This window comes from Stylophora pistillata, chromosome 8 (assembly GCF_964205215.1).
Source record: "Stylophora pistillata chromosome 8, jaStyPist1.2, whole genome shotgun sequence".
Classification (NCBI taxonomy): Eukaryota; Metazoa; Cnidaria; class Anthozoa; order Scleractinia; family Pocilloporidae; genus Stylophora; species Stylophora pistillata.
In genome coordinates, this window is record NC_142526.1 from 31,439,963 (window position 1) to 31,455,213 (window position 15,251).

At 38.2% G+C, this 15,251-nt stretch overlaps 2 protein-coding genes across 3 annotated transcripts in view; one reads left to right on the forward strand and one right to left on the reverse strand.

Moving 5' to 3' along the window:
* Positions 1-476: 476 nt before the first annotated feature.
* On the reverse strand, positions 477-7,856 carry LOC111341696 (centrosomal protein 43). Of its 2 annotated transcripts, XM_022948678.2 has the most exons (13): positions 7,608-7,856; positions 6,777-6,830; positions 5,444-5,498; positions 5,251-5,339; positions 4,658-4,852; positions 4,030-4,086; positions 3,010-3,164; positions 2,616-2,684; positions 2,383-2,417; positions 2,163-2,279; positions 1,784-1,852; positions 1,153-1,225; positions 477-984 (listed from the first exon to the last, which is right to left on the reverse strand). In XM_022948678.2, the coding sequence occupies exons 1-13, from the start codon at positions 7,686-7,688 to the stop codon at positions 855-857; spliced, it is 1,179 nt and encodes a 392-aa protein (XP_022804413.1). In that variant the 5' UTR covers positions 7,689-7,856; the 3' UTR covers positions 477-854. The 2 variants fall into 2 exon arrangements, with proteins under 2 accessions (XP_022804413.1, XP_022804414.1); XM_022948679.2 differs by lacking the exon at positions 4,030-4,086.
* LOC111341692 (DNA mismatch repair protein Msh2) overlaps positions 7,781-15,251 on the forward strand; it is a 37,596-nt gene continuing 30,125 nt past the window's right edge. The window contains exons 1-9 of the mRNA XM_088731353.1: positions 7,781-7,884; positions 7,965-8,014; positions 8,114-8,149; positions 8,962-9,049; positions 9,169-9,317; positions 10,221-10,331; positions 10,650-10,736; positions 11,301-11,424; positions 12,745-12,825. Of these exons, the coding sequence (XP_088587479.1) occupies positions 7,851-7,884; positions 7,965-8,014; positions 8,114-8,149; positions 8,962-9,049; positions 9,169-9,317; positions 10,221-10,331; positions 10,650-10,736; positions 11,301-11,424; positions 12,745-12,825 (760 nt within the window). The 5' untranslated portion in view covers positions 7,781-7,850. The remainder of the gene's footprint in view (positions 7,885-7,964; positions 8,015-8,113; positions 8,150-8,961; positions 9,050-9,168; positions 9,318-10,220; positions 10,332-10,649; positions 10,737-11,300; positions 11,425-12,744; positions 12,826-15,251) is intronic.

Consider the following 15,251-nt stretch of genomic DNA (forward strand, 5'->3'; position numbering starts at 1 on the left):
TTGGCACTAGAGCTGTGTAGTTCGAGCGGCAACCATACATTGCATCAATGATTGCCGATTGATTACTACCTTTTTCTGATATGGATTTCGCTGTAAAAGAATGAGCAGTGTTTCGAGAGGTGTAACTGTCTTGAGTGAACTTGCACTTTCTACGCGCGTCCCTCATGCGTTCTCGCCAAACGCTATCACCGGTTTTACCTTTCATGCACATGTATCTAATGAAATAACCACTTAAAGGGTAACTTTCACAACAATTCCTGCAGCGTTTCTGTGGATGATGGAAATAGTTGCTTTAGTTGTTGATATTGCTTTTTTTACTGTTGACTCAAGGATGCAGGTTCTTTACTTTATAACGCTTATCCCTGGCGAGCTACATGCGCACGGTCACGTGGCCAGCCAGTGTAGACGTTTTCCGATCCTTCAGCGTTTTCTTCATGGCGGAAGGTCAAAAATAATTTATAAAAACACAAAACGTGTAAGCTGACCACAATAACTTTATTTAATTCACAGAATAAGAGACCCCTTTCTGTAGCCACGCTAATAGCGGTTACAATCCTACATGAACGAATACATGGGTACTGCATATCTATTTGTATATATTACAAAGTTGTACATAAAATATACACCCATTAAAGAAACCATGATTTTACAGAAGTGACATAATACCAGTCAGGAAGTTTTCACACTAACAGATGTAGTTACGAATGAATTCACTCAAGTTTAAGTTTAATACAAAACGCTTTTGAGAACACTTGAGGGGCGTTCATTATAAATCAGAACCGCTTCTTCACTTAAAACAATTCTGAAGTCAGGCGTCTCCCTCCATAAATGTACACGTTTTCACTGGCTTCTCTTTAAAAGTTCAAAATGTCTTCTGCAAAGTCGAGATCTTCACCACTGGCCTGAGACACTGTGCGGTCAGAGGTGAAGTAACCGTTCAGTAAAGATAGTTGTTCCTCGATGTCCTCCGGAATGCTCATGTCACTAAAAGCAAACAAACAAACAGCAACAACAAAAATAAGCAAAGGAAATGACAAACCAGTTTGGACGTAAAATTCTCAAATTTGATGCCGTGAGTTGTTCGACAGGAACTGAGAAGGGATTTAAAATTATTTGTAAAAAAAAAAAGACAAAAAAAGTGACAATAACAACCTGGTGTGGAAGTCATCCTCATAATCGTCATTGTAATCAGCTGCTTGACCATTTTTGTCGTCATCTGGAATATCTTAATAATATAACATGTACGAAATGAGAGCGAGACAGAGAGTGACATTAGCAGTGGACATAACTTGTTTACCTCCTGACAAAGGAAGTAAGTGTTTCATTTCTAAGAAAAACTGTTGTTCTATTTTTATAATTTGCCCTTCGTTGACTGTGTGCAGCAAGTAAATTCAAGTGGATATGATGCACGCACGAGCGATATACCCAACAGCCTTGGACCAGTTGTTCGAATGGTGAGTAACGCTGTCGCGCTGGACAAGTCTCTCTGCAGTGGATACCGCTGTACGTTTTGTTAACACTAATCCGCCGGATAGCGATTTATCCGCTGCAAAGCGTTATCGGCCCTTTCAACAGCTGGGCCCAAGTGGTTTGTTTAAAGCTCTAACTTTGCTAGACTTTTGATTCGTTTTGATCTTGAATTGTTTTCACGTAGATGCCAAAAGAAGCCGGCGTTGTGTTTTTCTAGAAAGAATCTAACATGATTGCTAATCACAGTTGTAATAAGGGAGATGCTGAGGGAAGAAGCTCTTTTAATATCTAGGCCTCTCGGCGATTCTCTTACCGAAACCGAGTTTGCTGATCTTGTTGTCAATGTCGGCAAGGTCCTGCCAGTTAGGTGATTTTGAGGCCTCTTCAAAGGAAAAAAAAGTTATAAAGTAAATGCGTTGGAAGAATTAAAAATGTAAACTTACTAATGTATCCCGAATTTTGATCACTCTACTTCCATGAAAAAGCTTTACAAAAAAACAAACAAACAAACAAAAAAACAAAACAAAAAAAAAACCGAGCAAGTCAGTTTTTCGGACAAGAGAAACTGTTCAAGAAGAACTTGTCATATTTACCAACAACAAGACAAACTGAAGGACACCTTTAAAAGCGTTAACTAGTAAGGAGGATTCCCTGTCGTGAATCCAGATTTATCACAAGACTCCATCGCTCACCTCTGTTATTGTTATTCATTCCAGGTAATGGTGGTGCACCCTTTAATGAGCCAAGTCCACTACTGCCCAGGGATGGAGCACCCTTCAGAGAGGAGAGTCCACCAGTCGATTTGGATCCTTAGAAAAAAAAACAATCATGAGAACTAGGCAGATGACAGGTTTTGTGCTCAGTAAGAAAACAATTTTTTTTCCAACAAAAAATGCCATGTTTGAACAATACCTGTTTCTTTCATTAACCCTTGTTTCTCGCTCTCTCTACAAGAAAAATGTGCACCGATTTCACGACAAACAAATGAGGAACTATACTCATAAAAAGTGAATGACTGGCCCACCTCAATTAGTTTGCCTACTTGTGGGCCAGTCCAGTCTAATAATGTGTAGTAGAAGAGACAAATAAAGTTTGTTTTTGTTAAATGTAGACTTGGGTTGCCAACTGACTCACTGCAAACTCACTTTGTCTTCAGTGGAATATCTGCAAAAATATCATCTCCATCATCACTTGCAATGGTTACATCTGGGCTTCTATATTGAAAGCGCACGTTAAATATTAAACAGTTACTAAATTGTAATAACCAGGAAATTAAAAATGCAAATTTGGAAATGTGTTATAGTTACTTCAAGAAGCTCTAACTGAAAAAACAAACAACAATACCAGGTGATGAAGTTTTTGCAAAATCACCACTTAAAATATCTGTTTTGGGTCTTACGAGCAGTTTCAATAAAGGAAAAATCAGCAAAATGATTGTTGACAGTTGAAATATTAAACCTACAGAATTATCCCTTAGACATTACTTTAGCCATTACCTATACATAAACTAGGGTGTGTTACACATAATATTATAAATACCTGTTTCCACTTTTGTCCCTTCTTGAGTCTGACAGAGAATTTAGCTCCTTGTCAGAGTTCAGTTTTTCAAGCAATGAGTCTTGGTTTTTGTCAGATTTGCTGGATTTCTCATCTCGCACTCGCTGTGGAATTTTGCTTGGTCTGGGACTGGAAATCTGGTGAGAAAAAAGAAACAATCAAACTGAAAAAGGAATGATCTTCAAATGACAAAAAAGGGGAGTTGAAAGATCTGCAAGCAAAGAGCTAGTTTATAAAATTTGAATCTGAATCACAAGCCTGGATTCAATGTCAACAAGGATTCATGAAAATTTAGTTGTTGGTAAACTTTGAGTTTCTACCAAGTAATACAACTTAAAATATGTGCAGCATTGAAAGTGAAAGATGTATTCCTACACTAGTCTTGAAGAGATGTAAACACACACAAAAAGAAACCGCTGCAGACACACTAACGACAGTTTTGCATAATTTTGATAGCATCTACCTGGCCAGAGAACTGTACTAAATGTATGTTTAAGAGGAGATGAAGTAAAGACAAGGAAAAGGGACCCTTATTATCATTATCATTATTATTATATTTGTAATGTCCATTGCTCATTATGAAATCCTTTTACATAGTCAGATACTTAAATATATATTAAGTGTGAAGGTTAACATCACGGCATTTAAATTTTTATTTGTGCTAAATGAAGGTGCAATTTACTGTTAACTTTTAAATGATCAATTAATATTATCTATGCAAATACTTATAATCTGGTAGTTCTATTTGGATTACCAGTAGTTAGTTGTAACAATTGTTGTTAGGTGCCTTGTTATGTTAGTTTTATTCTTGAATTGTCTTAAATAGCATGTATTTAAGAATAACCACTTTTAAAATTCATGTTTTAAGACCTTGAGTTAATGGGAATTTCCCAATTCGTAATAATAATAATAATGTTAACATCAATCATGATAAATTTTTACTCTCTTAAGATTTGTAGCTTGAATGAACTTTTGTTTTCAAAATTACGGCATTCATTTTACCATACTATCATCACTCTCATTGTCCAAAGAAACTTCTCCCTGGTCATCTTCATCACCCTTTAACAAAAAATGCTCTTAGTGTTAAATATTTCATCAAGTTTAATCAACTGGCAGATTACATTTTAAGAAAGTATCATTCTGCAAAAGGGAAAAGAAGAGTTGACTTGGCTCACAAATCAAGCACTGTGAGTATTATCATTTTTGTTATCATATTGATTTCATATTCAGATATATTTAGCTGTTTTATAATATCTAGTGCCACTTAACTATGGAAATTACAGTGTAGTTTCTGACTGACCATTTTTTTCCACTTTGAGAAAGAAGATTTTGGGTGTGCATTTTAAGGCTTGCCTTGTTAGTGTAATAGCCACTGCTCTTATCTGGCAAACTACAAGCTTCCCCTTAAAGTTCACTGAAACCCATAGACACTCCTGACTAAAGAGCAGCACTGTCAGAGAATCTGGATCAAGAGCAATAAAACACAGTCTAAACTCAGACCTATTAATTTGGTGGCTAGTGCACTACCAATATCATGACAAAAACCCAAAAATCCCAACCAAAAACCAAACCCACTACATCTACAATCAATGATCAGTATGTCAAACTTTAGATTACCATCAAGTTATACCTTATTTGAGTTAGGGGGACTGATGCTTCTTGGGCTGTTAGCTGCACTGTGCCTTGGTGAAGTTTTGACCTCTCCATTGGTGACTGGTGAAAGTCTCTTTAAGACTTCTGCCAACAGTGGGCTTCCAGATGTGTTATCAACATCATTCAGCTTCAGTTCTCTGGCAAGGTTGTTTCTACCTGGATACTTGTCACTCTAAAGACAAAATAAATAATGTGATATGGTATCTCACTTGATGGTAAACTGAATGCTTTGTCTGGATTGAAGCACTGTGTAGATTATAGCCTCTTCCAGTTGTACAGTTGTTAAAATGGAGTGAAATACTATTGTGCTTCACTTTGCTTTAAACTGGACCTCTGAAACAGGCCATGCAGATTACTCCAAATTGGACATTTGAGGATGATTATACCCTAAGGCTGACCGGTTCCTAAAGTTTACACAACTTATACACAGAGTTGCAAGTTACACCTAGGGAGTTTCTCTTAATCCTATTTGCTCTTCACTCCATGACAATTGCTCATTATTGGAGATAAAAGTACAAAACTTGAATTTGCAAATGGCATTCAAGAATATTTATACTATCTTTGACTTACAAAATTAGTCTCTGGATCAAAAACTGCAATAGAGAAATCAAGATCAAAGTACTCCAGAAATTCTCTGACTAAACCTGTCACAAGCCGTCCTATAGGACAAAAAGGAAAGAACAAGTTATCACAAAGATGTCTTTTAAGAAGACTGAGTATTTTCAAATGTACTTTAAAATACAAAAAAGCCAATTTTAGTTACCTTCACTTGTATTTAAAAACTTCTTCAGTTCGGGGTTTACAAGTTGAATTTTACCCTAAAAAAAGACAACATGTTTCAAGGGTTTCTTTCAACTACACTGTTTAGAATTATACAAAGGATTCTTTGTCAAACATCAATACTCCTTTCTCTATGGGCAAACAATTCTTTAACATTCTGTCACATTTATTTTAGGATTGAAACATGAAGCAATGATCTGCCTTCTGTCACCTTGGGGATCTTAAATTCTTTGTTTTTTTTTTCAAAGAAAGACATACATAAAGACAGACAAGGGAAACAAATGAGGGTCATGATCCCATTTCACATACAAATTTTATGCATCCTGTGTAGTAAATAGTATATGAAATGTCATAAATTTATGAGGAAAAACTTCATCTCTCACTTTAAAAATTTACTCATCCCATATTAATTGGGCTTAAGTGTAAACCCTGTGCCACCTTCACAGACAGACACACAGACAGAACGCGTAAAGCCTTGACTGCAGTTTAAGCACCACATAGAATCAATATTACAATAATAAATTAGCATACATACCTATGATGCACGATCCTCGCAGTAGATAGCACTATTTAAGCAATAGCGAAAATCAGACCTGAAAAAAAATCAGGCCTGTACGGGACTCGAACCACTGACCTCTGCGATACTAGTGCAGCGCTCTACCAATTGAGCTAACAAGCCAACTGGGAGCAGGTCGTTAAGTTGATTCGTAATAAACCCGTGAAAGTGATAAATGAGATACAATGAATATAATTATGATCATATATTTTGAAATGTGGTATTAGATACGTATGATGCACGATCCTCGCAGTAGATAGCACTATTTAAGCAATAGCGAAAATCAGACCTGAAAAAAATTCTTTTCAGGTCTGATTTTTCTCAGGTCTGATTTTTTTCAGGTCTGATTTTCGCTATTGCTTAAATAGCACTATCTACTGCGAGGATCGTGCATCATACCTATCTAATACCGCAGTTCAAAATATATGATCTTCATATATTCATTGTATCTAATTTATCACTTTCACGGGTTTATTGCGAATCAACTTAACGACCTGCTCCCAGTTGGCTTGTTAGCTCAATTGGTAGAGCGCTGCACTAGTATCGCAGAGGTCAGTGGTTCAAGTCCCATACAGGCCTGATTTTTTTCAGGTTTGATTTTCACTATTGCTTAAATAGCGCTATCTACTGCAAGGATCGTGCATCATACATATCTAATACCGCAGTTCAAAATATATGATCTTCATATATTCATTGTATCTCAAATTAGCATACAGTACATCACTGTGCAGTGTATATTGTGTATATTACATAAACCAACCTCTGATCCATCCTGTTCTTCCAAAGCTAAAAACACACTTGCTCTGAGCTGAGCCTGTCAAAAGAAATGACTGTCACAGTAACTTTACTCGCTATAAACATTCTACTTCCCAGCTTGAAATGCTTGAAAATGCAGAACAGGGATTTCTTAAGAGATCTTTATATATCAACAAACTGTCTGGCTTTCAATGTAGCTCATTAATCAAGACGAACAAACAATATTACCGCACATTAAACTACAACCAATGTGATACACTAAACTAACAGATCACGATGGTCCAGATTGCATTTTTGATTCATCGAGAAAGCTAGCAAAGTAGATAAGTGCGTTTTACAAAGAAGAGGAACAAATTAATTCGCTAAATTCAGCTAAAAGCTCACTAAAGAATTTGATCTCTCAACTTAAAGATTTTCTCTAAACAATGGAAAATTAAACCGCACGCTGAAGTGTTCATTTATTTCTCAATCAGTTTGCTTGATGCGGGGTAAAGGCGCTAGCGGAAATTGAGATAAAAGTCAACTAAAGTAAAACAAACTTTAGATTATTAGAAAGTTTACCGGTAAAATCGAATGAGTGCAAAAGATACTAAAGCTTATTTCTTTAGGTAGCACGATACTAGCGACCACAAAGAGAAACAATCACCGTCTCATTCTCATAAAAAACAACAAATAACATTTTAAACAAAAAAAATGTTATTCTTTCGGTATTTTGGGCACTCGCGTCAAATAAAAAAAACGGTCCGCAACTTTACTCCTGGGGAAGAAAAGATCAATTGTTGGTGAACAATTTAGAAAAACGTCCTTCTTCCTTTAAAATTTTAGATTAACTTACCCTGATTTTTCCCAAAACACCCTTACTTTCCAATGTCTGGGCGACCATGTCCCTCAATTCTGTGTCTTCCTCCGCGGACATTTTGAATATTTTCGCGTCTCCAATCTCCAACCGAGTGTTATCGGATTCCGAACATATAGCGGAGGTTTATCGTGTAAGGTAAGACCCGGATGCCCGCCAAATTTGTGGCTCACGTGTGTAATTTATTTTGGTTCACCGCCATATTCCAAGTCATTGGCAATCATGGCTGTACAGCCATGCCAGCAGTTTTCGCTAGGTAATGACGATTGAAGAATAGTTTACCTTAATTTGTCGATTGTGTATACGTGACAGATATTTTTGTCCGTAAATTTGCAGACGGAGCGGCAGAACAGGGATTTCTTGCATTCTATCGTTCATTGCCCGAGGTATGTTCTTCCCAAGGCCTTCCTGGGTGATATATGACATGGTGTATCATTAATTCACTCCTAGCTAGTGTAATTTTGTACGATCTTTTTCTCTTTTAGAAACCTGAAACAACTTTCCGTGTGTTCGATCGTTCGGTAAGTATGCATGTGGCACCGACGTGTGTTCGCTCGTTCACGATGTTGATCTTTGAGGTTTACTGGTGTAATCACAATTTTAAACCAGATGTGGTTAAATCAAAAAATCAACAATCAGTGTATTGTACAAGTTGTACCTGCTGGCACACGCGACAGAGATGGGGGGAGAAGAGATTGGGCATGGGGTATATAAATATAATTATTGAAAACTGGACCATTGGATAATGCATTTCAAGACTTTATTGGCTTAACCATAATGGTATATGAGCCAATGTACCATAATCTAATATCTGTACATGGTAACATCCGGTTTCTTCTTACAAAATAAAGTCTAATATCCAGGGGGCGTTTTTTTTAATAAAACAATTATTCCACTCATGCATGTTGGATATGAGATGATTATGGCCAACAAGGCGCTATGCACCTTGCTGGCTATCTATCATCTCATATCCAATGCGCACTCGTGGAATAATTGTTAAATATTAATTCAGTATGTAGGAGGACTTTTTTAAACCAAATAGGAAGGGTGATTATCCCTCCCAGCCCTACTCCTTCAACCACCAAATCAAAAATTCCACCCATGAACTGTGCTTCTTAGTTTGTCTTTTGATCTCCTTTACGATTACATAAGTTTTACATGCATGGTAAAGTTAAGAGAGTCACTGTTTGAGTTTCACCCTGGGAAATCACTGTGCTTAATTTTTTTTTGAGAGAACATTGTCCCCTCCAATGATATCTTTTTGTTTTGTTATGTTCTGTGCTCACCTCTTCATAATCCCTCCAATACTCTGTCTTTTCCTCTTCCACAACAGGACTACTATACTGTTCATGGTGCTGATGCAGCATTTGCTGCCAAAGAAGTCTTCAAGACAACAAGTGTTATTAAATATCTTGGGATTGGTATGTTGAGGTGTAATAAATAATCTAACAGACTGCATATCTTCAGTACCTTCTTTAAAACAATGATAATTATTTGCTATAATATGTTAAAAGCAACCTTTTTTGCATACACTTATCAGGTGAAAAGAAGGTTCCATCAGTTATTTTGAGTAAAATGAATTTTGAGAGCACAGTTCGGGATCTGTTGCTTGTACGTCAGTACAGAGTGGAAATGTACAGAGCAATCAAAGGTGCAAAGAATACTTCAGCCTGGGAACTTGTTGCCAAGGTACAAGCTGAGAAGAATTAGTCAACAATTAAAACAGAAATTAGTAATGAATGGATTGGTGAAGTGTTACTTAAATCCTGCTATCAGCATTTTTACCTTAAATCCCCAATATGTTATCTTAACCTTTCAACCCATGAGAGAGACGATAATAGCATCCCCCCCCCCTCCCTGAATCAAATATAAAGGTCTAGAGAACAAGGGAAATGTTCTGACTAACTAAAGAAGCTCTTGATTGTTAAACAAGTACTCCTTGTCAGCACCTTAGGAAATGTATGGAGAAAATGCACACTCATGTTAGGGTGTAATGCACCGATCACTTCAAAGCTTCAACATCACCCCCCCCCCCTCCCTGGCAACCCACAGGCATTTGACTTTCATCTGTGCCTGTGGGTGGGAATTTGAACCTTGTCTGGCTGGGTCTGGGAATTTGAACTGGAAGTGTCAAGTCTTTCCAGCGGAACACAAGTGTTGTATCTCTAAAATCGAATATTCAGGTGTTTATTTGTAAACAATTCAATTTATTTTGTAAGCAAAATAATGGCTCAGGAGAAAAGGTTAACAAGGTCTAGGTCTCAAAGCTTGATCAATGTATAGAAAGTCACAGTCACTGATTTTTCCTGAACCAAAAAGACTGACCATCAAATTTGGTACTAGAGTAGGGCATTTAAGCACAATTTTTGTTCCAGGGGGCAGGAATTTTAACAAACCAATTTTCAAAAGTTTAATCACCTGAGAAGTTGCTCATAGGGGGGAGTGGGAGAGGGCTATTGAAGCTTTGAATTGATTGACACACTAAGGGTTAACTTTTACTGGTTTTGCTTGTCTAATTAAAAAAAAAACTACGTGATGTTTATCTCATTATTTGATTTTGATGTACTGGTATTTTTTATAAATTTAATTTAGGCATCACCTGGTAATTTACAACAATTTGAAGACATTCTCTTTGGAAGCAATGACATGTCTGTATCAGCAGTTGTCATGGCAATCAAGCTTGGTATGGAGAATGGCCAAAGGGTATGGTTGCTTAAAAATTGATTACAAGGTATACAGCAAAGTGACAAGTATGTTTGGGTGTTGGGAAGGAGATCTAACAATGAAAGAATGAAAGCCTTTATTTAAAGAGGGTAGCACTTAATAGCCAGAGGCTTATAAACTTGTGGCCCTCACAGATTACACAACTATATACAATCAGATAAATATGTAAGCTAAAATATGTCAACAATATGTAAAAATATGTAAACAACAAGGGCAAAAGACAGCAACAAAAGTGAAAGTCACAGCATCAAGAAAACCAAAAGTCTTGATGTTTGATTAACCTTTCCTTTTCTACAGGTGGTAGGTGCTTCATATGCTGATGCTGCGGCAAGGAAGCTCGGAGTCTGTGAATTTGTAGATAATGATCAATTTTCTAATCTGGAGGTAAAATGAATTTAAAGTAGGAATTTTAGGATTCCCAAGTTTCACCACATCTCGTCCGCCTTATATAATCTTCACTGGCTTCCTGTGGCTTATCGCGTCCATTTTAAGTTGTTACTTTTAATTTATAAAGCTTTAAATAACCAAGGCCCACTATACATAAAAGAATATCTGCAGCCACACAGTGTCAAGGGTCATCAGCTACGTTCCTGCGATCAGGGTCTCCTTAAGGTCCCAAGAACTAACTTTAAGACCTTTGGTGATCGTGCCTTTGCCCGTTCTGGACCTTTTTTGTGGAACGAACTGCCGCTTGAAATTCGAAACAGTCCAAGTGTAACGATTTTTAAGTCAAAGCTTAAGACACATCTATTCAGGCTGGCTTACAGTTTGTTTTGATATTTTGTCGTTTATCATTTTAATATTTGTAGTTAATAATGTTGTAAAGCGCTTTAGAATATTTTATAATTTTAGCGCTTTAGAAATGTAAATTATTATTATTATATTTCCATGTTAGTCATAATACAAGAAGATTGAGAGGGGTGTATTCATTTAAGAATTATTTCTCAGGCTTTGCTTGTGCAGCTTGGACCAAAGGAATGTTTACTGCCACAAAATGATACAAGTGCTGATGCAGCCAAAGTATTGGAGGTGATTCAACGAAGCAACATTCTCATAACTGACAGGAAGAAATGTAAGATTTAGTTTGAAATTGTGGCAAATAGCGGGGTTCTAGTAACTTTTTTTTGATAAGGGGCTGTCATAAGTATACGGGTGATATACTGTTGAACCTGGAATTGGAGGCCCTAAGTAATGCAAAACTGGAACACAAGAGAGACTGCGTGTAAACAAAACAGACAGGTGTTAGAGGTCTAATAGACAGCAGCATTAAATATTATGAACCCCTGATGCAGTCTGATTTATTGAAGACCTTGTGTATCAGTTTCTAGTCCAGAGTGAATAGGGGTTTATCTTGTGGGTTAATTGTCACTTGGTGGTCCAGGCTCAAGTCCTCCCTCCCTGCTACCCACTGCATTTGTTCTTGGTCGCCCTGAGTTCAACTCCCGTGCTGCGCTGTGTAAATAGCCAACTGGTCTGCCTCCTGCCAGTTGGGATTTTAAAACACTTGATGTTTATTTGTAAATATCTCTTTGTTTGTTTGTTTGTTTCCAACAATGTTCAAAAAATGAAAGTCATGTGAATGAGGGTACCTTGAGAACAGTGGAGGTAGTTTTGGGAATTCTTAGGATGCCAATGGGAATTTTAGCAGGTTCTCGACAAAAATCTCCCTGTTACCAGGGTTAAAATATTTTCCTTTCCACTCAAAAAAAAGGGCCGGTAAATAGTTGTAGTAAACTTGTTCATAAGGAATAGACCACTTTCATAAATGGTTGCCTGGGCAATATTCTTTCGTTTAAATTTAAATTAGCCCTTCTGGCCTCGCTTGAGATAATGTATTCTTTTGAATTTTGTAATGGAGAACGAGGCCAGAAGGGCTAATTTAAATTTAAACAAAAGAATATTAATCCGGCAGCCATTTATGAAAGTGGTCTGTTGTGCATTATTTACCCAAGTTAATTAATAGCACCTATTATTATCCAACCATGCTTCATAGAGTACAAATCATGCCCAAAATGAATACAAATATCTTGTAGTATATGCACTCCAGAGAACCGGTTAGACAGGTTTTCTTGCATTACGCAAGTGACAAATCTGTTGCACACTCCTTGTAAATAGATATCCACGAAATTTGCCCACAGTGATATAACAATTTGGCAAGTTGGATAATAAATCTCTTATTAAATGTTTTGTTGTGAAGTATGGCTGAGTATTTTTACTTGCTGTTTATATTTTGAGTTGCCGTAGGAGCTCTTCAAAATATGACTCAACTTGTAAAAATACTCAGCGATGCTACACAACAAAATGTTTAATAAGATAATATGTATTTAGGTCAGGATGACTTAACTGTGTGCATTAAGTTGCACTTTCTGGTGATCTTTCTTCCTCTTTCTAGCTGAGTTTTCCAACAAAGACATAGTACAGGATCTCAACAGGCTTTTGAAGTTAGGAGCTAGTGGAAATAGTGGAACTTTGGGTATGTCTTTCGTTATTGAATTTATAAAAAACATATCTGGAGGAAATTGTAGTATACTAGGACAGCGGTTGTTTATGTAAAAGTATACATCCGGGAAAGTGTGAGCGCGGGAAGATTATTAAAGAAACGTGTACTGTGTGTACTGTTGTTGTTCGCCTTCGTGGCTGCCTTTTGTGGCATACTTCTTCATTTTTAGACACTACAAATTGGCGACGAGGATGTCGAATTCAGTAGAAAGGGCGCTTCCGCCTCTAGATTTAACAGGGTCTTCCTCTCAGGTCGCGGAACGATGGCGACAGTGGAAACGATCGTATCAGTATTACATCGATGGCAAGGGAATTACGAATCCTTCTCGGAAAACAGCTCAGTTACTTCATTTAGCAGGTATGGAAGTACAAGATATTTACGAAGATATTCCAGATCCTGGACCACTGAATGCTAACGAGGATAATGAGTATGTGGTGTGTCTGCGAAAGTTGGATGCTCATTTTCGAGCCGAGGACAATGTACCGTACGAGCGTCATGTCTTTCGTCAACTTACGCCGACAAAGGGAGAGACCGCCGATAAGTTCATGGTTCGTTTACGTAAACAAGCTCGTCATTGTAATTTTGGTCCAACTTTGGAAGAAAATTTACGGGATCAATTGATTGAAAAGTTGCCTAATGTTGAGCTAAAGAAGAAGCTATTGGAAGTCGTTAATATTACTCTGCAAGCAGCAATGGATAAAGTTCGAAAGTGGGAAGCCTCACACGAGCAGGCAAGTCAAATGGTCATGCCAAGCCAAGAACCTGGAGCAGGTACTCATGCAGTTGAAGAACGTCCTGGGCGTGGAGACAAAGGGAAAAGCGTTTGTTTCAACTGTGGTAAAGAAGGTCATTTTGCTCAAAGTACAAATTGTCCAGCCCGAGGTCGCAAGTGCAGCAAGTGTGGTAAATATGGTCATTATGCAAGCTGTTGCAAAGGGGGAAGGAACTCGAAGCCTGGAAAACAAGGTAACACCCAACAACGGGGAGGCAGACAGCAGCGTCATGGTAAGGGGAGACAGGCAAATCATGTTGAGGGTCATTGTAACGAGTCAGGTGAGGATGACAGTTTTGCTTTTACTATAGAAGAACAGACATGTGCTATGTCAAATTCCTCTGAACCCGTTATCTCAGTGAAGATTGGCGGAATCAGCAGAGATGTGTTGATTGATTCAGGTTCTGCAAGTAACCTCATTAGTAAAGATACACTGCAGGAACTTAAGTATCAGGGGCTCAAGATTGAATTAAAACCTTGTCTGAAGAGATTGTATGCTTATGGGGGTCGAGAACTTAAAATTGAGGGCCAGTTTCAGACAGAAGTTTCCGTACCCAAAGCAAAGGTTGTGGCAGATTTCATTGTTGTTGAATCCGGGCGTTGTTTGCTGGGATATTCGTCCGCCACAGATCTTGGAATCCTTCGTGTGGATCTCTCGGGAACTCTTGGGACAGGAGACTGTAACACTGTTGATGGTACCTTCGTGGGAGGACTCAAAGCAAAATACCCCAGTGTTTTCCAGGGAATTGGAAAGCTTAAAGATTATCAGTTGAAGCTACACATTGACCCCAGTGTAACTCCAGTCGTTCAAAAAATGCGACGAGTACCTTTTTCTGTAAAGGACAAAGTAACTGCCAAGGTTAACGAACTCCTTGAAAAGGACATAATTGAGAAAGTCGAGGGGCCGACGGTGTGGGTAAGCCCAGTCGTTGTTGCTCCTAAACCGTCCGGAGACATAAGGTTGTGTGTCGACATGCGGAGAGCCAACGAGGCCATTATTCGGGAAAGATTGCCCATACCAACCATAGATGAAGTCCTTGAAAGTCTTAATGGGAGTGGTGTTTTCTCGAAGTTAGATTTAAGGTGGGGTTTTCACCAAATTGAGCTGGATCCTGATTCAAGGGATATCACTGCTTTTACCACCCATGATGGTATATTCCGCTACAAACGTTTGAGTTTCGGTGTAAATGCCGCACCAGAGAAGTACCAGCATATCATCACCCAGTCAATGGCAGGTCTACAAGGGGTGTCAAACATAGCAGATGATCTTATCGTTCATGGTCGAGACACTGAGGAACATGATAAGAACTTACACAGTGTGTTGCAACGTCTTAGTGAGAAGCAGCTGACTTTGAATGCTGAAAAATGCACTTTCCGAATGACTAAAGTGGTATTCATGGGTCTTTTGCTGAGTAAGCATGGCATCGGCCCAACGGAGGAAAAAGTCAGAGCAGTTGCAGAGGCAAGTCAGCCTCAGACACCCTCAGAAGTCCGTAGCTTCTTGGGGCTCGTTGGATTCAGTGCCAGGTTTATACCCGATTTTGCTACCACTGCTGATCCCCTCAGAAAACTTGCAAGAAAAGGGGAACCGTTCGTTTGGGGTAAGGAGCAGGAGCAATCGTTTCAG